The 26,631-nt window shown below is 43.8% G+C and overlaps 1 protein-coding gene across 1 annotated transcript in view; it reads right to left on the bottom strand.

Moving 5' to 3' along the window:
* LOC132874640 (ataxin-7) overlaps window positions 1-24,230 on the bottom strand; it is a 67,942-nt gene extending 43,712 nt beyond the window's left edge. The window contains exons 1-3 of the mRNA XM_060910970.1: window positions 24,042-24,230; window positions 15,486-15,696; window positions 9,826-9,894 (exon numbers count right to left, since the gene is read on the bottom strand). Coding sequence (XP_060766953.1) covers window positions 9,826-9,894; window positions 15,486-15,687 — 271 coding nt within the window. The 5' untranslated portion in view covers window positions 15,688-15,696; window positions 24,042-24,230. The remainder of the gene's footprint in view (window positions 1-9,825; window positions 9,895-15,485; window positions 15,697-24,041) is intronic.
* Between the last annotated feature and the right edge of the window lie 2,401 nt (window positions 24,231-26,631).

Raw genomic sequence — 26,631 nt, 5'->3', positions numbered from 1 at the left:
GCCGGTGCGTATATCCATGTAGTGCCACAGTCATATACAATCACAATCAAGTTAGTAGGTTATTAGGTTATGCATGCGTTCTCGCTGTGCTAAGAAACGGAGGCTGCTGTTGTCCGATTTAGCACAAGTCCAGAGGGAGCGCGTTGTGAAATTGACTTTAAAGGATAAGGCAACTTTTGTACAGTGTGTGTAATAGGAGAAAAACATATACGTAATCAATTCCGTTAATTATTTCCATTATATATCGAACATGAAAAAATATTTTTAACTTTGAAATCATGAATTGACACAGAGCTGGAGGAGTCAGCCATTTTGAGATTGTGGGCAACTATAAACCAATCAGAATCTTTCGTTAATGCGCCTCCCTCTGATCTGTGATGTCACTGGGCCCATGAAAACAGTGTTTACAGACAGATCACTGATGACAGCAAGGAGTCCCGGCGGGTGGCTTGTATTCATTATTCAGGTGACATTGGGCATACCTAACAACCTGCGTTTTCTTTCCCTCCCCCCCCACCCCAAATCTGTCCCTCTGAGTTACATGGAGTCAACAGGAAATCTTTTGGTGGAGAGGGTGGAGACCTCGACTGGCTATCGTAGCCTGCAGGGAATCGGCCGTCAGACTTTCTGTCGCATGTCCCAGACCCGGTGAAATGTAACTGAATTGTCTTGGCCAGGCCTAAGGGTCCCATCTGCATCTCATCATTGCTGAGGAGTGTGCTCCCATCACCCAATCACGCATCCAGCCAGAGCAGGTCATGATATATTTTACCATATTAACATGCCATTTTTGTGTGTTATGCCTGATGTAAAGACTCTCGTCTCTGCGAGTCTACCACACAGATTTAATACTTGTCATTTTTAGGGCATACCTAACAACGTGTTTTCTTTCTCTCTCTCTCTCTCTTTTCCCCCCCCAATCTGTCCCTCTGAGTTACATGTTGATCCTGGGATTGAGATGCTGGCCTCTTCTGCCCCTCGGACCTGCTCGATCCATCCTGGTGCCCTGTGTCTGGTCGAAGTTTTATCGCACCGCTCCTGTGAAGGACGGCCCCATGAGGACAGTTGATGGTTATACCTGTTAAAACTGTTAATGTTATAGTCATGCTGTCTGTTGTTGCCCAAATGAGGATGGGTTCCCTTTTGAGTCTGGTTCCTCTTGAGGTTTCTTCCTCATGTCGTCTGAGGGAGTTTTTCCTTGCCACCGTCGCCACAGGCTTCATCATTGGGGATAGATTAGGGATAAAATTAGCTCATGTTTTAAGTCGTTCAAATTCTGTAAAGCTGCTTTGCGACAATGTTTATTGTTAAAAGTGCTGTACAAATAAACTTGATTTGATTTGACTAGATATTCGATTCGTTTATATCCCGACCTTGTCAGCTGTCAGATTTATGTTCATGGACCCGGTAAGCTGGTAAATAATATATATTTTTTTCTTTACCAAATTCTAACAGAAAACGAAAGCGCCCGAAAGGGAAAACCGAGCCGAGCTGCTTCGCGCATGCGCAGTAGGCTTGGTAGGACAAATCCAAATAGGAGTCATTCAGGATTCAGCCATGTTTTTGCTCCGTGTTTTTACTCGACCAAAGTTATACAGTATTATAAGCTTTAAGTTGCATAAATAAAACCATTTGGTGAAACTCTGAAGAAGCGTTTGTACTGGTTTTTTACCTTATTACCATGAAGCACTGAAGAGTTCTTTTCAGTGGTGGGCCGCATGACGTCACGCAGTAGATCAATATGGCGGAATGCATCTTCGCTGAGCTCAGCGCAAGCCCATATTATTAAAAGTTAAGATACTGTTATGTGGTCTGTTCTTTCTCTATAAATTCCATGATCGATTACTTTATATATTTATCTATCTATTTGTGGTGATTTTGTACAAAAGTTGCCTTATCCTTTAATCCGTATTTTTAAAAAAGTCAGCCGTGTGATAACTCTCTGATCGCGCGCTGTGACTAATCGTGACAACCCTGCACTGGAATAATGACAAAGCTGCAGGTCAGTGATCCAGTCAAGAGCACAGGCTCAATAATCAACACCATTACGTTTCTTACATCGAAGCCACGTGAATGATTTTGACAAACCAGGACCCCCAGACAGAAGGACTCAAGAATCATCAAGACTCTCCAACATCAGAAACTGGGATCTCGGAGAATTTCTTAGGAGTTCACGTGACTTCAGAAAAATAATATAAATCCATCCAGGATGATAATCCGGGAACGTCACGATTCAAGGATCATTTGCAGGAATTGGTCACGTATCAATTTTCGCCATAGCGACAAACCCGTGGTGGGCAAGCTAACATGACAGTCCTTGACAACCATAAGAGTTTGACTGGCGATGTGAAGCAATCCGTTTCTATAATAGCCGTTTTTAACTTTTCGACCGTCTTTTGTGACCCGAATTTTCGTTTGTACGTGGAAAACGTTTGTGGTTTTAACTTCTGTTGTAAGTTAAAGCGAATCATTGGCCGTAAAAGAGTTTTTTTTTTTTTTTTAAATCTGCTTCTTATCAGCTAAAAACACACCTACAGATATATCTGTATTTATTTTCAAGAATCTTCACACATTAAGCGAATGATAAAAGGTAGAAAAGGAGAAATTATTAAAAAAAAAAAAAAAAAAGTTAGAAACATAGCTGAGAAATCCGCCATTTCGCACGTGAATTTCTTTCAGTGGCGACTAACTTCAGTCCAAAAAACTCTTACGGCCAATGATTCACTTTAACTTACGACAGAAGTTAAAAGTGCATATCACGGGTAAATTCAGGAGCAAGATCAATGTAATTCTCCTATTTTATATTAAACTTTGGTCAAATATCTGTAACATTCTGCATTCTCTGCTATTTTTTTTTTTCACCTTGCGCAATACCAGAAAAATTCAGTTGAAATCAAGCCATTTGAGGCGAATTGGCATTTGGATTTCCTGGCAAACATTGATTTTCGTGAAGTCGCATGCGGGACGCCTCCTTCTGAATCCTACGCCAGCGCTGGTTTGTTTATGAGAAAACGACCTGGTGGTTTTCTGCAAATTTCTTCAACATTGTCACGCAATTATTAAAATGGTTAACCGATGTATGGTAGGAGGGTGTAGCAACACCAATCTTGATGGGATTAGTACTCATTGTTTCCCAAAAGACCGGACAATGAGAGAGAAACGGGAGCGCTTGGTCTACACAGGCTGTGCACTGAAACCGTGCAAAGCTCGCGCAGCCTGCTGGCGCTTCCGCAGGTGACGTCACGAATCTGGCTCCAGACTCCCTTGGGATTTTTCCAGACGTGTTTTGTTATTTTATTTTTTTTCTGCTGTAGACAGATGGCCTTGTGCAAAATTACCCTTCTGGAAGACTGCGTAAAAGGGACATACTTTCATATAAAAAAACAAACAAACAAATGATTGGTCCAGAATATGCACTTTAAAGGAACAGTCCACCGTACTTCCATAATGAAATATACTCTTACACAAATTGAAACGTGGCGATTTTCTATGCTATGGAAAGTGCGCACTATAATGACAGGCGTACTAACACCTTCTGCGTGCTTCGGCAGCGCATTGATACGGAGCTCAGATATCAATGCGCTGCCGAAGCACGCAGGTGTTGTTAGTACGCCTGTCATTATAGTGCACACTTTCCATAGCATAGAAAATCGCCACGTTTCAATTTGCGTAACTGAACTTGTTTCATAATCACTGGTCATATAAACCTATGTAAACAGGAAAAACGCGCAAGAGTTTGGTCGCATCTAACTACAGCCCCAAAAAATACCATTGGCCATACTGAGCCTAGCTACATTGCTAACAGGAGTGACAGTGCGTCTGACTGACTGGGAGGTCGCGCAAAGCTCGGACAGGTATGGAGCAGCTCGTCTCAATTCAGATAAGAGCATATTTCATTATGGAAGTACGGTGGACTGTTCCTTTAAAACCGCAAACTTTTTCCAAGTACACACGAAAATTCAGGTCAAAAAAAAAAAAAAGTAGAAAAGGTAAAAACAGCTATTATAGAAATGGATTGCTTCACATCGCCAGTCAAACTCTTACGGTTGTCAAGGAATGTCAAGTTAGCTTGCCCACTACAGGCTTGTTGCTCTGGGGAAAATTGATACGTGACCAATTCCTGCAAATGGCCTGTTCATGAAAGCTTTTGAGATGGTCTGGAAAATTTAGGATCTAAAAATCCACCATCCAACCCGTCTTCATGCAAGAATTTTTATTATTATTATTATTATTATTATTATTAGTAGTAGTAGTAGTAGTAGTATAATGAGCTGGAAATGAGTGACATGTCGACACGGGAACAACATGGAAAACTCCACAGACAGTAACCTGAGCTCAGGAGCCAAACCCTGGAGCTGTGAAGCAGATTCACTACCCGCTTCATCACATGTCCATCATCATTTGCAGATCTCTCGCTCTTTCTCTCTCACACACACACACACACACACACACACATATATGATAAGATAAAGTGCAAATAAACGGCTCCTGAATTCAAAGCTTCTCCAGTTTTATGCTGATCTACAGCTTTTTTTAAAAAAAAAGTATCAACTGTAGAGGTTCACACCAACAAGCGACACGTCACGTTGCTCGTGTGAAAGTAGAATCGAGAAGATCTTCACCTTTAGTTTTGAACCAATCCGTGTAACCAAGGACGCGACACTTAAACTGAATTCAACTCCTCTAACTTCAAATGGCAGAACTCATTCCGGGGGTGAAAACTTCTTCCGCAACCTTGTTTTTATTTGCATATCATACTTATATTGATTTCCCCCCTCATCAACATTCTAGACTATCGTCTACAGATTCATGACTCAACATAAACGGTAGTCCGACTGTCTGGGACAACCAAACCTTTGTTCCGGACAAGTCAAATCCACATCAGCCTGTCTGACAGGACGAGTTGAATATTTGTTGAAAGAAAAAAAAAAAAAAAATGATCACTATTTTTATCGGAAATATTCAAGAGTTACATCGATAAAATTCCAACAAAACGAGTTCAATCCCCTCAGCGATCCGGCCGTGTTATTCTGTTATGCTTCACGAAATTCTGGGGAAGCAGAGTACAGCAGCAGGTGCATGTGTAAAAATAACCACGTCGTAATATCTAACTGAAACCGCTAGTGGTTAGCGTGTCCGCCTCTCGATCGGGAGATCGCAAGTTCTATTCACCGTCAGGTCAAACCAAAGACCACCATAAAAATGGCGCCGTCTGGCAAGGCACGCTGCAATACAGATGCGAGTGGGACCGGTCCCCTACTGTAACCCGAGCTATGGAATAATTAATTTAATTTTGAATTTTTTTTTCTGAAATATGGGGGGGGGGTAATTAGGGAGGAGGCGTTCATTAGAGGTTATACGGTAGATTACAGGGTTCCAACTCGGACTTTTCAGTGCATTCAGCCGATACGCAGTGTAAAAGTTGCCGCTACACTAATAAAAAGACTCGTCAATCTTGAAAATGTGGCCTTTTGTTTTATTTTCTCTCGTTATCGCCACATGGTGAACGTTCTACTGTACATTCGGACACACTTCACTCCCCGTCCACGCAAGCGCCCGGCGCGTAGCTGCCCGAGTAGTTCCGTGTGGAGCTCGTCACTGATCATGCCAGTCCAGTTTACCTCCTTCCTTACGCCGTGTTTCTGGCAAAGTGCCATCCATGTTAAGAGGCGCTTATACGCCATGCATGTAATACATACCAGTCATGGCAATTTTTTTTTTTTTTTAAACACACGGTGCACTGAAACCATCAGAGTAACGGTCAGTAAGGGAAATTATTTTTTTCGCGGTCTGGTTTCCATCAAATCCTGCGCTCTGACTGGCTGGCGAGTGGGTCCGTATCCTACAATACGGACCCCGGTTATGGACCTCTGGCAACTAGGTCGTTCACAACAACAAACACGGTAGCATTTTTTGTCAACCTTTATCTTTTTTTTTTTTAATAAGATTTATTTACAAGATTATCATCTCATCTCATTATCTGTAGCCGCTTTATCCTGTTCTACAGGGTCGCAGGCAAGCTGGAGCCTATCCCAGCTGACTACGGGCGGAAGGCGGGGTACACCCTGGACAAGTCGCCAGGTCATCACAGGGCTGACACATAGACACAGACAACCATTCACACTCACATTCACACCTACGGTCAATTTAGAGTCACCAGTTAACCTAACCTGCATGTCTTTGGACTGTGGGGGAAACCGGAGCACCCGGACACGGGGAGAACATGCAAACTCCGCACAGAAAGGCCCTCGCCAGCCACGGGGCTCGAACCCAGGACCTCCTTGCTGTGAGGCGGCAGCGCTAACCACTACACCACCGTGCCGCCCTATAAGATTATCAAAAATTTTATACATTTTTGCCAGCGTTTCTCAGGAGAATAGCATTAATTTTACAGCATGGATAGCGATAACGACAGTGTTCACAGCGAAAGCGAGTTTTACTACCCTGAGGAAGAAGAAATAAAACATTTCAGGAGAAAGCTAAAAACCTGTAACTGTTGCTAACGCCGAGCAAAAACATGGCTGAATCCTGAATGACTCCTATTTGTATAAATAGGTGGCAAAATGTAGTTTTTTTCCTGCCATGGAAGTGCACTTGTATACCGAGGAGGAAGCCATTTGCATTACAGCCGTGAATGAGGATTCAAAATGGTGACTCGGCTCGGTTTTCCCTTTCGGGCGCTCTCGTTTTCTGTTAGAATTTGGTAAATAAATAAATAAATAAATTATTTACCAGCTTAAGGTCGGTCCGTATGGTGAAATACCGTGACCTCGGCCTAGAGGGCCTCGCTCAGTACTTTCAAGACCTCGGTCATGGTATTTCATGTTACGGACCTCCCAGCTGGTAAATAACATATGTATGATACGAGTTTGATCCGGATCGTCATGTATTGTACCGGTAAGTGAATGGCTGAAGCTGAAAATAAAGCCGACACTTTAATAAAGGTGACCAACTGGTTGTTTTATTCTTATTCCATAAAATGTCATGGATATAGTCGAAAATTAATTATAATAAGTCTTTAATCAAAAAAAAAAAAAATCACAACTTTTGGGAAAAAAAAAAAAACCTCATTAATATTACCAACAAAAGAGTGACTTTCAGGGAGGCCTGGAATGCATCTCCGAGCACATGGAACCCGTGAGGTTTCGAGAGCCAAAGACGGCCCCTGAACCCCCGGCCATTAGGACTGGTTCCACAACGCTGATGTTTTGGTCGAGTCAGAACCTTGGATTGTTAGTATAGGTAATCGTATGGGGCCGAGTAAAATTAAGGATTAATTTCATGAGCGATTTGAAATCACGAGTGAAATCGATCCTTAATTTTACGAGGAACCATACGATTACTTGTTTATAATATACAGGGCCAAATTCATACTTCGGAAGCCATTCAAGTTCACAACATTTGTCATTCACGTTTTCTGAACCAATCAGGGCGCGACACTATCTTGCACATTTGAATCAGTTTCTAAAGTGTCTTTCGTCATGACACGGCGACACGACACGAGGACCGCGTTTCCACAGAATATCTTGTTTCGTCAGGCTTTTGGACTTGTTTGGTTTTTTACCCATTCCAATGAACTAGCCAATAGCATTTCAGAAATACAGCCCCGTGTTGGAAAAAAAAAAAAAAAACTCCTTGACTGACCAATCAGAATTGAGTAATTTGGTCCTATGTATTAAGACTTTGAATTCATCAGAATCTGAGAAACAACCTCAATAAAATAAACATCTCTGCTGAATCTTCATTTCATTCGGACATGCGCTGTATTTTTCCTTTTGTTTGGCCCACGTTAACACTTTATCGTAAAATATTTCGGGGGAGTTTTACGACAGTGCCGAACTCACTTACGGTTTGTTTTCATTCACAATGTGATTCCGTCCCCCCCCCCAACCTGTTTTCTTTCGGTTTCGTTTCTTTAAATTAACTTATACTTCACGTTTTACTGGATGAATCAAGATGTAACTTTATTTCCTCCAGAAGCTTGGAATTCGCATGAGTCTAACTCTTAAAACTGCAGCTCAGGTAATAACAACACCACACACACGCACCATAATGGGGCACTGAATAGTTTGTTTATTGTTACAGTTAAAGCTTTATTGAAAAATTATAATTCATGAAAGCAGAATGATTGTCTTAACCATCCCTGCTTTTTCATAAACTTGGTTAACCACTTTCCCGTCACTGAACTCGTACATGCATAGTAATAAAAAGGTTATGGTTGGGACAAGTGAGAACACTGACTGGTTTTCCAACAGGACGAGCGGATTAAAAAGTTAAAGTGCATATCCTGGACCAATTTTTTTTTTAAATAGGAAAAGTATGTCCTTTTTACGCAGTCTTCCAGAAGGTTAATTTTGCACAAGGCCATCTGTCTACAGCAGAAAAAAATACAACAAAAAAACGCGTCTGGAAAAATCCCAAGGGAGTCTGGAGCCAGATTCGTGACGTCACCTGCGGAAGCGCCAGCAGGCTGCGCGAGCTTTGCACGGTTTCAGTGCACAGCCTGTGTAGACCAAGCGCTCCCATTTCTCTCTCATTGTCCGGTCTTTTGGAAAACGATGAGTACTAATCCCATCAAGATTGGTGTTGCTACACCCTCCTACGATACATCTGTTCACCATTTTAATAATTACGCGATAACGTTGAAGAAATTTGCAGAAAACCACCAGGTCGTTTTCTCAAACAAACCAGCGCTGACGTAGGATTCAGAAGGAGGCGTCCCGCACGCGACGTCACGAAAATCAATGTTTGCCGGGAAATCCAAATGCCAAGTTTTTTCAGAGGCGGACCAATTTGCCTCAAATGGCTTCACTTCAGAAAAATTCAGCTGGTATTGCGCAAGGTAAAAAAAATTGCACAAAATGTGACACATATTTGACCAAAGTTTAATATAAAATAGGAGAATTACATTGATCTTGCTCCTGAATTTACCCGTGATATGCACTTTCACGTCGAGTCCTGCATCACCCCTGCTTACAGTAACTTCATATCCAGATTATAACATTACAAAAAGTGGAAAAGTTCAAAGGGAGTGAAAACTTACGCAAGACATGCTCTCATACTATCCGTCCATCTCACTCCCCCCCCCCCAAACTTCGGTCCTTCTTCCCATCCTCCCTCTCTTCAAGCCAAGCGTGGAGTAAACCTGATATCTGTGCTGTGCTTTAGACACGCTTAATGACGTGTGAACGAATCCATTATTTAATAATCAGTCATTAACGAAGAGCTGAAAAGCTAGCAGATGACGACGAGACAGGAGTAGGACTGTGACTCATCAGTAAAACATGTAAACAAAGATCTGTTGAGCTTGTAATAACACGGAGCCAAAGAATACATGTCTGTAAACTCCGACAGAACGATACGCATTCGCTGTGGTGTCGGTTATTTTAATTAAAAAAAAAATAAAAATAGAAGGACACTACACACTATGGATTTGATTTTGCAGCCGAGTTCTCAACAAGCTTTTCCAAGAACGTGGAACCATATTGCGCTTCCACTGAAATCAACAAATTTTTATTATTTAAAAAAAAAAAATCATTTTAAACCTGATGCTCGTAATGCTGATGAACTTTTCCAGCTTGACCAAAAGGTGAAAAACGGATTTAAATGTGAAAAAAAACGACTAAATCCTTTGGGATTCCCCCCCCCCCACTAAAGGAAGTACCAAAATATTTGGCACCTAATAAACAAACAGTCTGTTTTGTCAGTGTCGAGTTTGCGTCATCACTGAGTCAGCACAAGCAACTCTCTTTCAGGCGTAAATATTATCGCGTCCTGATCACATGTGACACGTTGAAGAAATAAAGAGACAAAGAGATCACCCACCGTCTCTGCACAGTCGCATGGCTTCTCGGTTCCTCCCGCACTCTTTAAAACTTTCTTCTGGTTCTATACCTGCAGAGTGGAGTCGAAAACAGACGCGTTAAATAAAATGAAAAGGAAACGGCAAAAACTGTTAAGTAAGTCAGTAAACAGGTTCCGTTTTATTCAGTCATCATCAGATACTATAAACAAACAAACGTGAACACAGCCGAATACATATTTACAATATCGGAAGAAGTAAACGGACAGATAAACTCTCAACGAAACAAACGATCAGATACATAAACAGGGAAAGAATCAGAAAAAGTTTTCTAATGCTACGTTCACACTGCAGGCTGAAGTGACTCAAATCCGATCTTTTCGCCCATATGTGACCTGTATCCGATCTTTTATTGACAATATGAACGACACAGATCCGATTTTTTCAAATCCGACCCAGGCCGTTTGGATATGTGGTCCTAATTCCGATTCCTATCCGCTCTTTTCATATGCGACTTCAGTCTGAACCGCCAGGTCGCATTCATCCGACTTACACGTCATCAACAAGCCACAAACGTCACTATTCTGCGCTGAAGTAGGCGGCGGGTCTCTCAAAAAAAGTTATAACAACATGGCGCATAATCACGGGCGCAGATAGAGGGGGGGACGGGTGGGACTCGTCCCACCCAGATTTAAATTCACCTCGTTCGGTCCCCCCCACTTATAGGGAGGAAAAAACGTCTATGCTGTCTTTCTTTGCATAAGGCAAACCTCACGGAAAAATCAAAAGACTAATTACCATTCGGTTTATTGAGGTGCACAGCAGTGTATACATAGTTGCAACAACTCGCATAAAACAAAGACTGATATTCGGTTGGTTGAGCTGCGCAGACTGCACAGGTTGCGAGCTCGAGCTTGGTTGCTATGGTAACCCACAACAAGTTTGACAGGCATATCGGGGTTGGGGTTGGTTTGCTGGCAGCTTTGTCCCCCCCAGTTCAAAAAAACGTATCTGCGCCCCTGCGCATGACATCAATGCGAGGGACGCTTCGGGCTGTGAAGGTTCTGAATCTTCTCAATGGAAGGACGCAGAGGTTAGGGAGCTGATTTCCATTTTGGGGGGATACAGCTATTCAAGCTAGATTGGATGGGTCATACCGCAACCGGGCGGTTTTACTTCCGTAAACACTGGCCATGCTCACTGCGTGTGACGTCGTCGTATCCTGCAATGCGCATGCGGAACACTTTTAGGTCGCTTTTTGTTCAGACTGAGGATCACATACAAGTCGCATATATTTGTTAATGTGAACGACCTCACAAAAAAAATCGGATTTCACAAAAAAATCGGAATTGAACATTAAGCCTTGCAGTGTGAACGTAGCGTAATAATGCACTAACAGTTAGACAAGTAGTAAAATAAAAAACAGTTGGGTATTTTTGATACACGTTCATGCAAATCATTAAAGGGGTACCAAATATAATATATACAGTTGCTGATGTGACAAAGTAACGTATTCTTAAGTATTCTATCAAATTTATATACTAGAAAACAACGAAATATCTTGGTAATTGTAAATATAATACTTTATACGCTAAACCGCACAAGAGTCGCCATTTTTAAAAGACCGTGATGTCAGCGCTACCCACTGCACTAGCGGAACTCTCCGAAATAGAGGAGATAAGCGTGTAATCATGGCGTCGGGCGCATCAAGTGAAAGCGACAGCTCTGTCGAATCGTACGAAGAGATCCCGCAAGACACACTGCAAGCAGGCTATGGCTTAGAAGGGTACCAGTTTGAACCTAGGAGAGGTACTCTCGACTCCGGTGATGAAATAAGAGAAGAAAGCTCGGATGACGGCGAGGATGAGACTGATGCTGACCATGGGCATGGCGAGCGTGGGGCAGAGCGTCTGCGTGCAGGTGACACGGCGTGGTGCTCGTGCGGAAAATGTAACGTGGGGTTGCTCACGAGTCCAGCAGAATTTATTTGCTGTAATGAGATAGGCGCCACCCGTGGACTTGCGAAATCGTTGCAAGAGGCAGAAACAGGTATTTCACACGTGCTATTCCCAACCTCAATGAGCCAACACAACTGGGCACATACATACGTCATGAGTGTTACGCAGAGAAAATGAACGTGCATTCTGATTGGATAAAATTAATATCATGGCGGGCTGTTCAAACTGCGGAAATAGTTTGCTCGAGCTACTTTCAAAACACTATAACTTTCCAACCTTAGAACAAAAAACTTTTGGAAGTCTTGAATAAGGTTCGTTAGTGTGTGTTTTATTGTTATAGATTTACTCTATATATTGCCCTCTGTTCCCCTTTAAGGAATGTGTTCAATAAACAGATGAACAAGTTGGTAAAGAGTCGATCAATGGGTCAGCTGTCACAGTTAAGTCAAGCTATTTGGGTAAACAGTAAATCAGGTAAACTGTGTAATCAATAGCTGAACAGTCAGTATCTCAGGTGAGCTTGTAAACTGTCAGTAACCAGCTGAGCAATCTGATAAAAACGGGGAAATTTTGTGGTAGCCAGCCAGTCAAATAAACCACGATTTACAGGTCAACAATTCATCAGTCAGTCGATCTGTTAAAGAAACAGTTACCCGGGTAAACAGTAAGCAGGTAAACCACACAATACAGAGTTCTCCACTTTTCAAAAATAAAAGGGGGCGGGGCCCCGGCAGGGGGCCAAGGGAACGAAGTCCTCCTGAAGCTGACGGACTTTGGGCTTTTTTGACAGTGAAACTGGCCAATAAATGGATAGGAAATGCTAAATCATTGTTAAAATCATTTTACAAAAAAAACAAAAAACAAAACAAAAAAAAAACGTTCTTACTGGACATATCTTTATTGTCAACGTGAGACTCATTTGACATTTCAGTTGAGACTGATACGCCTGATCCCTGAATTAATTATAATTTTTTCTGTGCGTGAAAAATAAAATGAACTTCCATGCACAAAATACCCAATTAGAATAAATGCATACAGTTTTTACAATACACAATGTTAACTGGGTGAAACCATTCTGAACACCACATGAGCTGGTGCACATTTCCGAGACCGGCACGACAAAGCCAGCCCGGCCTCCATAGTTCAGGTCCTTTCACCCAGGAACCCGGAAGTCCTGCAGTAAACAAACACGGAAGCAACGGGAAAATGCAGCTCTCGCCTACACAATCACAGATACGTAAAATAAAAAGACCTGAACTTAACTAGTGTGTGTGTGTGTGCGCTGTTATACGATTACTGTAACTGTGTATGGTCAGAAAAGACAATAGATGTTTTTCTATTGCAATCACGTGGCCACTTCAGGTAGCCCGGTATGCATTCGTTTAATGGTCTTCCACATGTTAAATAGGTACAAAATTGTAATAAATCGAATACTTAACGATTTATTTGGTGTATACTGATGAAGTTACGTTTGGGTTTTTTTGGCCAAGGGAAGGGTGGCGGGCCAGAATTATAAACGTAGCAGTGCGCCACTTTAAAAGCGCCCGTGGAGAACACTGCGATAAAACAACTCGTTTGATAAACATGTAGCCAATCAAAACCCGGTGATAAATAAATTAGTCAGTCAGTCAAGTGAACATTTACTAAACTGATTAACAGGGAGATAGTAAAGCATGACATATATATTGGAAAGTTCTACAGTTAATTAAAAAAAAAAAAAAAAGGTGTGTTAAATTTGGTGCAGCTAATCCAGATGTATTAGTGAAACTCTAAGGTCATCATCTTTACAGAAAATCAAGTTTGGAGAAAATTAGCTGGAAACAGGAGGAGTTAACGCACAGATTTAAAAAAATACATAAATAAAAAAATTATTTGCGCAAATGGGCAGTCAGTGAGGTAAATGATATAAGGAGGTATATAAAGGTGTTCTAGAGAGAGAGTTATTTGTGGTAGTCAGTCAGGTAACTTAGTGAATAGCAGGCAAACTGTCGGGGCAGAAGGTGGTGAAGCAGGTAAACTGTCGGGGCAGAAGCAGGTAAACTGTCGGGGCAGAAGGTGGTGAAGCAGGTAAACTGTCGGGGCAGAAGCAGGTAAACTGTCGGGGCAGAAGGTGGTGAAGCAGGTAAACTGTCGGGGCAGAAGCAGGTAAACTGTCGGGGCAGAAGCAGGTAAACTGTCGGGGCAGAAGCAGGTAAACTGTCGGGGCAGAAGCAGGTAAACTGTCGGGGCAGAAGCAGGTAAACTGTCGGGGCAGAAGCAGGTAAACTGTCGGGGCAGAAGGTGGTAAACTGTCGGGGCAGAAGCAGGTAAACTGTCGGGGCAGAAGCAGGTAAACTGTCGGGGCAGAAGGTGGTAAACTGTCGGGGCAGAAGCAGGTAAACTGTCGGGGCAGAAGCAGGTAAACTGTCGGGGCAGAAGCAGGTAAACTGTCGGGGCAGAAGCAGGTAAACTGTCGGGGCAGAAGCAGGTAAACTGTCGGGGCAGAAGCAGGTAAACAGGTAAACTGTCGGGGCAGAAGCAGGTAAACAGGTAAACTGTCGGGGCAGAAGGTGGCAAACAGGTAAACTGTCGGGGCAGAAGGTGGCAAACAGGTAAACTGTCGGGGCAGAAGGTGGCAAACAGGTAAACTGTCGGGGCAGAAGGTGGCAAACAGGTAAACTGTCGGGGCAGAAGCAGGTAAACAGGTAAACTGTCGGGGCAGAAGGTGGTAAACAGGTAAACTGTCGGGGCAGAAGGTGGTAAACAGGTAAACTGTCGGGGCAGAAGGTGGTAAACAGGTAAACTGTCGGGGCAGAAGGTGGTAAACTGTCGGGGCAGAAGGTGGTAAACAGGTAAACTGTCGGGGCAGAAGGTGGTAAACAGGTAAACTGTCGGGGCAGAAGGTGGTAAACAGGTAAACTGTCGGGGCAGAAGGTGGTAAACAGGTAAACTGTCGGGGCAGAAGCAGGTAAACAGGTAAACTGTCGGGGCAGAAGGTGGTAAACTGTCGGGGCAGAAGGTGGTAAACTGGTAAACTGTCGGGGCAGAAGGTGGTAAACTGGTAAACTGTCGGGGCAGAAGGTGGTAAACTGGTAAACTGTCGGGGCAGAAGGTGGTAAACTGGTAAACTGTCGGGGCAGAAGGTGGTAAACTGGTAAACTGTCGGGGCAGAAGGTGGTAAACTGGTAAACTGTCGGGGCAGAAGGTGGTAAACTGTCGGGGCAGAAGGTGGTAAACTGTCGGGGCAGAAGGTGGTAAACTGGTAAACTGTCGGGGCAGAAGGTGGTAAACTGGTAAACTGTCGGGGCAGAAGGTGGTAAACTGGTAAACTGTCGGGGCAGAAGGTGGTAAACAGGTAAACTGTCGGGGCAGAAGGTGGTAAACTGGTAAACTGTCGGGGCAGAAGGTGGTAAACAGGTAAACTGTCGGGGCAGAAGGTGGTAAACTGTCGGGGCAGAAGGTGGTAAACTGGTAAACTGTCGGGGCAGAAGGTGGTAAACTGGTAAACTGTCGGGGCAGAAGGTGGTAAACTGGTAAACTGTCGGGGCAGAAGGTGGTAAACAGGTAAACTGTCGGGGCAGAAGCAGGTAAACTGTCGGGGTATTAAGAGGGAGAGCTGACTGACTGAATGTGAGTCGGATAATCAGGTAAACACTCGCTCTGCTGTCGCTCCCTTCCTTCCTGCTGGCTGCTTTTTTTTCCCTCCCTTTAAACTCGTTGCTATGGGTAACAGCTCGAGCACTCACCGTCGGTCGCGTGCAGCTTCACGGCGTCCACCCAGCAGCTCCACGCCTGGCCCAGCAGGACTTCCGGACTCGGGAGAGACGCCGCGCGCTCGCCGATGGCCGCCATTGCTGACGCGCCTTCAGTCCGCTGCTGCTGGTGTCTGGGCGGCGCTCTGGCGCGCTGCTCCGCCCGCGGCTCGCCCTCCTCGGCCCTTTCCGACATGCTTCACCGCTAGAACGGAGCACACACACACACACACACACAGCCGGTCAGCGCGGGGCGAATCCGCGGCGGTTTCCTCCTCCGAGCTGAGCTCCAGACTCTCGGTGTGAACTCGCAGCGCATCGCGGCACAAATCATGAGATCAATCACAGATTTAACACGGAATGGGCTGATGGAGGGATTAAAAGTTCGGCCCGGATCACGTGAATCAGCAAAGCACACACACACGGAATGAAAGATCAGTTTTCTTGTTCGTCTTTGTGCACTAACACAGAGCTGCTGTGGAAAATCCCTCTCTTTAATGCACTCAGGCGGAACTCAGGAACTCCACTGGGCACAAATGAAACAAGTCAAAAGATGCACATTATACAACTATTATGCAAATTATGCTGATGTGTGATTTGGTGATGGTCTGCATTTTCCTTATTTCCTGTCAGAAATTGTTGTATTTCTGTCTGGTGCAGCTTCAGAGGAGTGGAGAAAAGGGAAAAAAAATTATATATATATAAATAAAATATATCCTGTTCTACAGGGTCGCAGGCAAGCTGGAGCCTATCCCAGCTGACTACGGGCGAAAGGCGGGGTGCACCCTGGACAAGTCGCCAGGTCATCACAGGGCTGACACATAGACACAGACAACCATTCACACTCACATTCACACCTACGCTCAATTTAGAGTCACCAGTTAACCTAACCTGCATGTCTTTGGACTGTGGGGGAAACCGGAGCACCCGGAGGAAACCCACGCGGACACGGGGAGAACATGCAAACTCCGCACAGAAAGGCCCTCGCCGGCCATGGGGCTCGAACCCGGACCTTCTTGCTGTGAGGCGACAGCACTATATATCCACCATCAAGGTGGAGAAGTTGGTACATGCGCTGAGCTCAGAGTCCCAGAATGCAATGCGGCTTTCCGAGTCAACGGCTCGGATTACTTCGCGATCACAATCTACGAGATCATGATAATTACGAGAAGGATGACAGCAGGACTGGTATGAAAGTTTAAGCTGATCTGTTTGAGCAGGAGGGCGGCACGGTGGTGTCGTGGTTAGCGCTGTCGCCTCACAGCAAGAAGGTCCTGGGTTCGAGCCCAGCGGCCAGCGAAGGCCTTGTGTCTGTGTGGGTTTCCTCCGGGTGCTCCGGTTTCCCCCACAGTCCAAAGACATGCAGGTTAGGTTAACTGGTGACTCTAAATTGAGCGTAGGTGTGAATGTGAGTGTGAATGGTTGTCTGTGTCTATGTGTCAGCCCTGTGATGACCTGGCGACTTGTCCAGGGTGTACCCCACCTCTCACCCGTAGTCAGCTGGGATAGGCTCCAGCTTGCCTGCGTCCCTGTAGGACAGGATAAGCAGGTACAGATAATGGATGGACGGATGGATGGATGTTTGAGCAGGATGCCATGGCCTCATGGTTTGAGACACAGCTTTCAGACCAAAAGGCTGTTGCAGCAGCAAGGCACCTGACCTGCCCCGGGTATACTGTAGGTCACTCTGGATAGGCGTGTCTGCTAAATGTAACGTCATGTAGCTGGATGGATGTTTGAGCAGAGTATACAGACATAACAGCTGCAGGAGAAAGAAAAACACTAAAGCGCTGCTGCATTGCTCTCTAAATAGAAATGTTGAAAGAGCTAAATCTGTCTGCACTCCAACCTGCAGGCAGGTGGAAGCCATGGCCTCATGGTTCGAGACGTGGCTTTCGGACCAAAAGGTTGTTGGTTCAATTCCCCTGAACAGCAAGGCACCTGACCTGCCCCAGGTATATTGTATGTCAGTCTGGATAAGAGTGTCTGCTAAATGAAAGGTCTTGTGGATAAAACCATAGGACGCTCGAGTTTTTTCGGTCCAACCTTTGGTACATGATGGTCAGGTGTCCACATACTTTTGGCCATACAGTGTATGCTACATTTGAAATCTTTGGTTTGAGGACGGGACACGACGTTTCCTTTTATATGAGAGAGACTCCACCTTCAGTCACATGACTGATAAGTCGTGCTGCAAAAAATGCTTTATTTCCCCGTCTCTTTAATAATTAATAATGTCTCAGTTCTCCAGTTTCACTTTCTGGATCAGTGACACCAGCAGTTTAGTTCAGAAAGGCACTGACGATGCAGAACAATCTAATGGAGGAAATCAGAATTTCTTTATTTTTTTAATTAATATATTCACAACCTGTAATTTTTCTTTTTTTAAAGTCACCACCACAATGTTTAAAAAGCTTCCAGGTGAATAACCTGGAATAACCTCGATGCCGATTTCCTGTGTGCACTGAATCCTGGGTAAGAACCTTCTGATATTACGATACGGATTTTGTGTGTCAGATTTCACGAATCCCAATCTACACCCACCGACTTTTACGGCGCAATTACCGTTAAACCGAAGCCTAACTGCTGTTAATCTCCCCCCAGTTCATCCTCGCAAAAAAGGTCAAAAGCAACTGTGAATATACGCTGCCTCGCACAGCACACAGCCGACACACTTACATAATGATACGCCTAAAAAAAACTATTTATTCAGCGCAGGTTACTGATCTGCTCCGTGTTATGAATAAATCTCTTTCTGTAGCCTTGGTACGCAATCCAACCTACACTCCAGCCTCGTCTCCAGCTTCTCGTGAAAGTGTGCGAGATGGACCTACACACACACACACACACACACAGAACAACAACAACATCATCAACATCATTCCATTTGCAGAGATAAAAACGACAGATTGATGACGTTATTCAGGTGCTTTGGGTATTTTTTTTTAAATAATAAAATTCATAAACTGTTCATGAGAACGAGATCTGCTGATCCAAGGGCTGACTTGTGAACATCTTACAGGTGTTCACCGGTGATTTGAGAGCGCCTGACGGTCAGCCTGGTGTCTCGGGGCTCTTTCGCACCCATGAGTTCGTTTTGAGGAGTCGGAATCAAATCTGAACTGATTCGTTTGCAAATTGATTTCGATTCACAAACCGAACTAAAACACTGGTTAAAGAAGGGTGTGCGGACTTGTAAGTAAATAAAAGAATCTGCTTCATTCAGTTCATTAGTCGGAATTCTGAGCAAATAAAACCTTTACTCCGTGCACAGATAATTATAGAGATAATTATAATTTACAGCTTCTAAATCATAGAAGAACGGAGGACACGGAGAACTCCAACAACTTGCTCAGGATATAAATCCAATGCTTGTTTTTCGAAAACACAGCATGTCTGTAGCGATACAGCGCTATCCTTTGGCTCAGTTTCGCAGCTCACATCCACAACACGCCGCATGTTCGGTTCACTCCCAGTAACTGATTCAGAGTCGATTCGCTTTCTCAATGCACTCTGAGTTCACCTCGTTCAGACTTTCACAAATCGATTTTTTTTATTAAATTGAGAGTTGTGCCGAGAGAGAGAGAGAGAAACCAGGTTTCTGTTCAAACAGACTGCAGATGTAAAAAAAAAAAAAACAATTCGTTCCAACACATCGCCTCTGATTTCAGTGTGACCTCAGACCATGGAGACACTGTACTGGATTAATTGGGAAGACAGCACTGGCCTTTGCGATGCTGCAGAAAAACAAAGGAGGAGTCCAACTAACTGTGTCATCGTGCACTTGTGTGTGTGTGTGTGTGCGCGCACGCGTGTGTGTGGTGATCATCCTGATCCAAATCATTCTGTTGACAATCACACAACATTTCTTTACCTGCCGAGTAAATACAAAGTAAAAGTGCTTTAAAAGCCGATTTACCGACATCTTGGTCCAGTCAGGACTGGTTAATACGTCCAGATTGAGAAATACTCGCTGTGTAATCTACTCGTTAAAAGAAATAAACAAGAAAGTGAAATAGTTTATTTGCGGTTTCTCTCCAACACGACGAGCTCTGTGTGTGGTTTTTTTTTTCTACATTAAGGTCAAGAAAGAGAAAACAAAAGGTGAGCGAGGGCCAAGGCTGTTTACGGCTTCTATAAAAGTAAGTCATTAACTGGTTTCCGAGATGTTATCCAGCGTTAAACGCAACCAGACGTGGATAGAAAGCACATCATTAACAAAAAGATATGTAATCGTCGTCAAATCGCTGCAATACAAGACGAACAAAACACTCCTTGGAAAATAATCCTCTCTGCTTCATGTCATGCTCCAACACACCGATCGGGCGCTGAGGAGTTTCCCCGAACAGCACGTCCTTGAGTGTTTTCTTCCTTACAGTTTTGTTTATCAGGTGCTGCGATTCGTGCGCAACTGTTTTCACCCCCGAGAGCTGTGAAAGTGTATCTGCTTTTCTGACGGGCACAACACCGCATACCGAGTGAAAAGTGGAAAACTGAACTCTGCAACCCAAATCAGTAGATCCTCATCGGCTTTGGCGATTCCTCTCGGCCACGCGCGCTGAACACGGGACCTGCAGACACACGGCAGAGGCAGAGAGGGAAAGCTGATCGTATTGTTTTCATCGTCTGTGCACAATAATCGCCATTTAGGGAGTCGGACGCGTGTCGGCCAACAGGAGATGCCGCTCGGCTGAAGGCCAAGCGAATCTGGTTGTGGCTTTCTGGTACATGAGCTACTTATGGAGCAACCCGCCACTACACAGTAATCCGATCCAATAAGCACTATCCCTGGTTAACCACCTGAGAGCTCTGCAGTTGGCATCCTGTTAATCCCTCTTTCAGACTAAATAAAAAATACAGCAGCTCTGAAAACTCTTCTGGCTTTTTAGCACAATTTTCAGCTCTGATGCATGATAACGCAGGCGAATTTGACACTAAAGCCTTTGAGCATGATACAGAATAGTGTACGGATATTAAGAACAGAAAGGGGACATGCAGAAGAAAGGGCGGGCGTAAATGCCAATCCTCTGGAAAGGAAATATCGCTTTTAAATGTTATAAGCCTCGCTTGACTCTCACACAAGCTGTGGAAATGGCATTTATGCAAATAATAGTGGACGGTGGTTATTCAGCGTGATCGCAGTCCTGCAGTTTGAGTAAGTGGGGGGGGGGGGGGGGGGGATAAATAAATAAATAAAATTGCCTCACAGTGGCGCTTTCTGTGACAATCTAAGAAATATAATACAGGCTCGGGTCAGGGATTCGAACTGATTTCATACTGATCTTATTGCCCTGATCGCAAATCGAATCAGATCGTAATTGAAGCAGATTTTGTCCGATCATCAAATATCGATTCGTATTGCTTGACGAAAATTATAACCAAAGTCACGAATGTGAAGACACACTATTTAACGAAGCCACTGGTCAGTTACGGGCTGTATCCAGAATCGGACCCAATTGTTAAAAAAAAAAAAAAATAGTGCACTTGATACTAATATTATTTATCTTATGGAGTGCACTTGTTGAGGAATAATTGTAGTATTTGGTATTCAGCCATAAGGGTACCAGTTATACGATACGATATATATTTTTTTCTTTCCTGAAAATGGAGTGTTACCTTAAGCCAATTTCTCACTGGGCTGCGACAGCCTGCGACTAGTTGGAGACACGACAATTGCGATAAAATATGCGAATTAGCGACAATTTTCACTTGGAACCACACTGAATTGATATTCGCAGATTTTATCGCAATTGTCGTGTCTCCAACTAGTCGCAGGCTGTCGCGGCCCAGTGAGATCCACTCACACTTCCTGTCTCACGGAAACTGACTTGAGAAGGGTTCGTGACGGCTTTGCGACACATTCGTGGCTATTTTGAGAGAAATTTCATCGCACGAATTTTTCGAACATGTTCAAAATTTCAGCGACGAAGGAGCGACACTTCGCGACTCATGTGAGGAAACTGAGAAGCCCCGCGAATGTTTCAAGACACTTTTGAAACTCTGTCGCAGCCCAGTGAGATACTGGCTTAAGATAACACTCCATTTTTTTTTCCGCACTACCTCATCTTAACAGCTGCTAGTTTGTTTATACTGCTTATTTCATGTTTACCTGCTATACCTCAAGTGCCCTTGACTGTTTGGTTATTTGAACCAATTTATATATTATATATATATATATATATATATATATATATATATATATATACACACATATATATACACACACATACACACGAGTGTTTAGTCTACGTCTAGTTCATATCTACAGTGTTTATACTGTTTATATTGTTTGAGTGTTTAGTCTATGTCTAGTTCATATCTAGTGTTTATACTGTTTATATTGTTTGAGTGTTTAGTCTACATCTAGTTCATATCTAGTGTTTATACTGTTTATTTATACTGTTTATATTGTTTGAGTGTTTAGTCTGTCTTGTTCTTATCTAGTGTTTATACTGTTTATTTATACTGTTTATATTGTTTGAGTGTTTAGTCTATTGTTTTATCCACACCACCTCGTCTTCGAAAAAAATCCCTTCCACACATAACCGAACATCTGCGTTTTCAATCACATTCATAAGCATTCCAAACCTGTAGATGGTTATTTCCCCAAATCCTACCCCCTAATCACATCGCCTGTGCTCTTGGAGCAGTAGTTGGGCTTCTAAAATTAAACATGTAAATAGCACCTGCACAATAATTAACGCTTTCAAGGCACTACTCCGATCCATTACTCTTTAGCTAGCCACACACTACGCCGATTTTCAGCGTACCGAGCCAACTGAAGTCGCGAGTCAGGCATAAAGACTAGTTTTCGATGGTACCGACTCATCTCACAGCCGATTCGAAAAACTAATCGGGAGCCAGACTGATCGGCGAGAGTCGCTAGCAATAGCCAATCATATCTTTCGCATATAACACGTGACATCATTAAACACAATTTCTAGCACGAGAAATACGTGTTGGTAGCACCTAATGCAGGTATATACTGTAATTCCATAGACTGAAGCTTTATCCATAGACACAGTGGGCTGGAAAGCCACTCTGCTCAAGTTGTGTGGCTGAATTCCAAATCGCTTTAACTCCCCTATATAAGTGCACTATTTAAGGTTGGGAATAATAGCTCATGCAGCCTAGATAGTGCGCTACATATTCCGTGTTGTGTCATTTGCAATTCAGCCTGTAGCATCTTCAAGTGTTGGATTTAACAGTAACTATATCCAATAGCCAATCACAAAGCTATTGTCACGTGTCGCTTCAATCGCGACTGCACTCGTCAACAGTCGGGGGATATGTGCGTGCCCTGTCAGGAGTCGGCTCTGAAATGGGTCAGTTCGGTACCGCGTGGATCGCTGTAGTGTGCGGCTAGCTTAAGTCCATGCTTAATCTGGCTTCTGCAGTAAACAAAGGTTGCACGTTTGACGTCAGGGCAGATTTGTTGTCATTTTTTTGGCGCAGATTGTGACGTTCTAAAACGCAAAACTCCGGTTATCTCTGTCTACACGAAAACGCATACACGGAGTTTTCAAAAATCTTCACTTTGCCCGGAGTTTTTTTTAAATATTTGTTTTTGATGTGTTTTCATGTGGATGACAGGCCAAAACATAGAAAAATATCTTCGATTTAGCAGATACCCGGCTACGTGTGGACGGGGTCTATGTCTAGTTCCTATCTAGAGTGTTTATACTGTTTATATTGTTTGTTTTTTTCAATTATTCTATTTTTATTTATTGCATTGCCTGTTTGCACCGTGGGTCAGAGAGGTCTGATATTTCATCTGTGCTGTATTTGACAATAAAGTTGACTTGACATTTTCAGGGAAGAAAAAAAATATCATGATCATATATCATAACTGGTACAATTATATGAATACATATTGAAAATGTTTTAAAGACATCTAGATGATGTCTGAAAGAAAAACACAGAGTTTTGTGAGCAAACCGTGGAGTTTCTCAGGAGAAACTGAGTTAGTGTAATAAATGGTTTCATAACTGAAACGAAGTCAAAAGAACTTGTGACTTTTGTTGTTATAAATATAACTGAAGTTTGTTTGTGAGCTGTCACATCCATTCAGAGGCCTGAGCGAGTGAGAGAGCTGGCCACTTCACTAGAACAAGTGCACTTGGAAAGAGTGAAAGCAAAAAATGGCGAAACAAAAACAAACCAGAAAAGTGCAACTGATAAAGTTACAAAATGTCCGACCAAAAAACAATCCCGTCGAAATATCAGGGCATTAAAAGCGGATAAGATTTAAACTTGGACAAGAATTACGTCACCAAAATAAAATGTTACTGCCATTTGAGAAGGGGGGGGGGGGGGGGGTTGAAGGGAAGGAGGAGCGCGCGCTAGCAGCAGGTTAGCTTCTCTGCTAACTGACGCGTTAGCCTGTTAGCATCAAAACCTGACTCTTCACTGTGCTTAGCTTCCGCGCTAGCGGTGCTAACTGAAGCCATTTGTAGCTCAAGCGTTAGCATCGCTAGCATTAAAACTGCCCCTGTTGAGCAGCAGAACAGCCATTAGCAGCTAACGCCGCTGTCATCTTTGTTCTCTTACCTACGTCCCGGACCTCAGAGATCCGAGCCAGGCTCCGAGAGCGAGCAGAAGTGTGAGCCGTTCGAGGAGATCGACAATGAGGCAGGCTGAGGAACGCAGAGCGGCGGTGCAGTGCTCAGGGACCGTGGAGGTCTTCACCAGGTGCTTCCATGTCTGTTTACCAGGCAGCATTCTGGGACCGAGCGCGTCACTTCACCAGCGCGCATGCGCACCACACCGCTCATCACTCCACCACGGCTGTCCGCCTGTCAAACGGGAACGGGCGGGTTTTCATCCCCTACCCGTATTCCGGCTGAACGCAAATACCGCGCGGTGATTGGTCAGGAGTTCGAACTCACAAGCAGCAAGCTGATTGGATCGTCAACTGACCAATCCTGACGTAGGATGCCGGAAGGAAGGAAAGAAAGATAGAAAGAAAGAAAGAACCGGTTAGTTATTTAGTTAGTTAGTAAACACAACCAAGCAGATCTGCAATACTGACAAAAAAAAATTATATATAAAAATATAAAATATATTATTTATTTATTTATTTATTGTCAGTATTGCAGATCTGCTTGGGTGTGTTTACTAACAAAAAAAATTAATTTATATATAAAAAAATTTTTTGTCAGTATTGCAGATCTGCTTGGGTGTGTTTACTAACTAACTAACTAACTAACTAACCGGTTCTTTCTTTCTTTCTTTTCTTCCTTCCCTTCTTTCCGGCATCCTACGTCAGGATTGGTCAGATGACGATCCAATCAGCTTGCTGCTTGTGAGTTCGAACTCTGACCAGTCACCGCGTGGTATTTGCGTTTTATCTCATCTCATCTCATTATCTCTAGCCGCTTTATCCTGTTCTACAGGGTCGCAGGCAAGCTGGAGCCTATCCCAGCTGACTACGGGCGAAAGGCGGGGTACACCCTGGACAAGTCGCCAGGTCATCACAGGGCTGACACATAGACACAGACAACCATTCACACTCACATTCACACCTACGGTCAATTTAGAGTCACCAGTTAACCTAACCTGCATGTCTTTGGACTGTGGGAGAAACCAGAGCACCCGGAGGAAACCCACACGGGGACAACATGCAAACTCCGCACAGAAAGGCCCTCGCCGGCCACGGGGCTCGAACCCGGACCTTCTTGCTGTGAGGCAACAGCGCTAACCACTACACCACCGTGCTGCCCATATATATATATATATATATATATATATAAATTTTTCATTGATGCAACGTTTCCCACAAACTATCAACTGAAGGACAGATACGTAAATTAAAATAAATCTGTAAAATAATCAAATAGCATGATTAAAAAATAAACAAGTATATGTATAATATATATATTCTTCATTTTTCATTGATGCAACGTTTCCCACAAACCAGGCTAGCAATATCAGTAGACTATAATATAAGTAGCTATATTGTATGAGGGCGGCACGGTGGTGTAGTGGTTAGCGCTGTCGCCTCACAGCAAGAAGGTCCTGGGTTCGAGCCCCATGGCCGGCGAGGGCCTTTCTGTGTGGAGTTTGCATGTTCTCCCCGTGTCCGCGTGGGTTTCCTCCGGGTGCTCCGGTTTCCCCCACAGTCCAAAGACATGCAGGTTAGGTTAACTGGTGACTCTAAATTGACCGTAGGTGTGAATGTGAGTGTGAATGGTCGTCTGTGTCTATGTGTCAGCCCTGTGATGACCTGGCGACTTTCACCCGTAGGCTCCAGCTTGCCTGCGACCCTGTAGAACAGGATAAAGCGGCTAGAGATAACGAGATGAGATGAGATATTGTATGAGAAAGTGCGGCGTGAATGAGAAGTACATTAGAGTGGTGCAAGACATGTATGAGAACAGTGAAACAGCAGTGAGGTGTGCAGTTGGAACGACTGAATGGTTCAAGGTGAAGGTGGGACTCCATCAAGGATCTGTTTTGAGTCCTTTCTTGTTTGCCATAGTGATGGATAGCTTGACGGATGAAGTGAGGCAAGAGTCACCATGGAACATGATGTTTGCGGATGATATTGTGATATGTGGTGAAAGTAGAAAGGAGGTTGAGCTGGGTTTGGAGAGATGGAGGGATGCATTGGAACGAAGAGGAATGAAGGTGAGCAGTAGCAAAACAGAATACATGTGCATCAATGAGAATGGGGATGAGAGTGTAGTGAAGATGCAAGGAGTAGACATAAAGAAAGTTGGTGAATTCAAGTCCCTGGGGTCAACTGTGCAGAAAAATGGGGGCTGTAATAGTGAGGTGAGAAAGAGAGTGCAGGCAGGGTGGAGCAGTTGGAGAAGAATTTCGAGAGTCATTCGTGATCGGAAAGTCCCAGCAAAAGTGAAAGGTAAGATGTATAAGACAGTAGTGAGACCAGCTGTGATGTATGGATTGGAGACCGTACCCTTAACGAAGAGACAGGAGGCAAAGTTGGAGGTGGCGGAGTTGAGGATGTTAAGGTTTGCGATTGGAGTGACAAGGTTGGACAGGATAAGGAACGAGCACATCAGAGGGACAGCACATGTGGACAGCTTGGGAATTAAGCTAAGAGAGATGAGACTGAGATGGTATGGGCACATCCTGAGAAGAGACGCAGAGCGTGTTGGAAGGAGAATGTTGAGGA

This window comes from Neoarius graeffei, chromosome 26, assembly GCF_027579695.1.
Source record: "Neoarius graeffei isolate fNeoGra1 chromosome 26, fNeoGra1.pri, whole genome shotgun sequence".
NCBI classification, from domain to species: domain Eukaryota; kingdom Metazoa; phylum Chordata; class Actinopteri; order Siluriformes; family Ariidae; genus Neoarius; species Neoarius graeffei.
The sequence above is the reverse complement of the archived record's forward strand: the minus strand, read 5'-3'. Positions and strand labels throughout refer to the sequence as shown.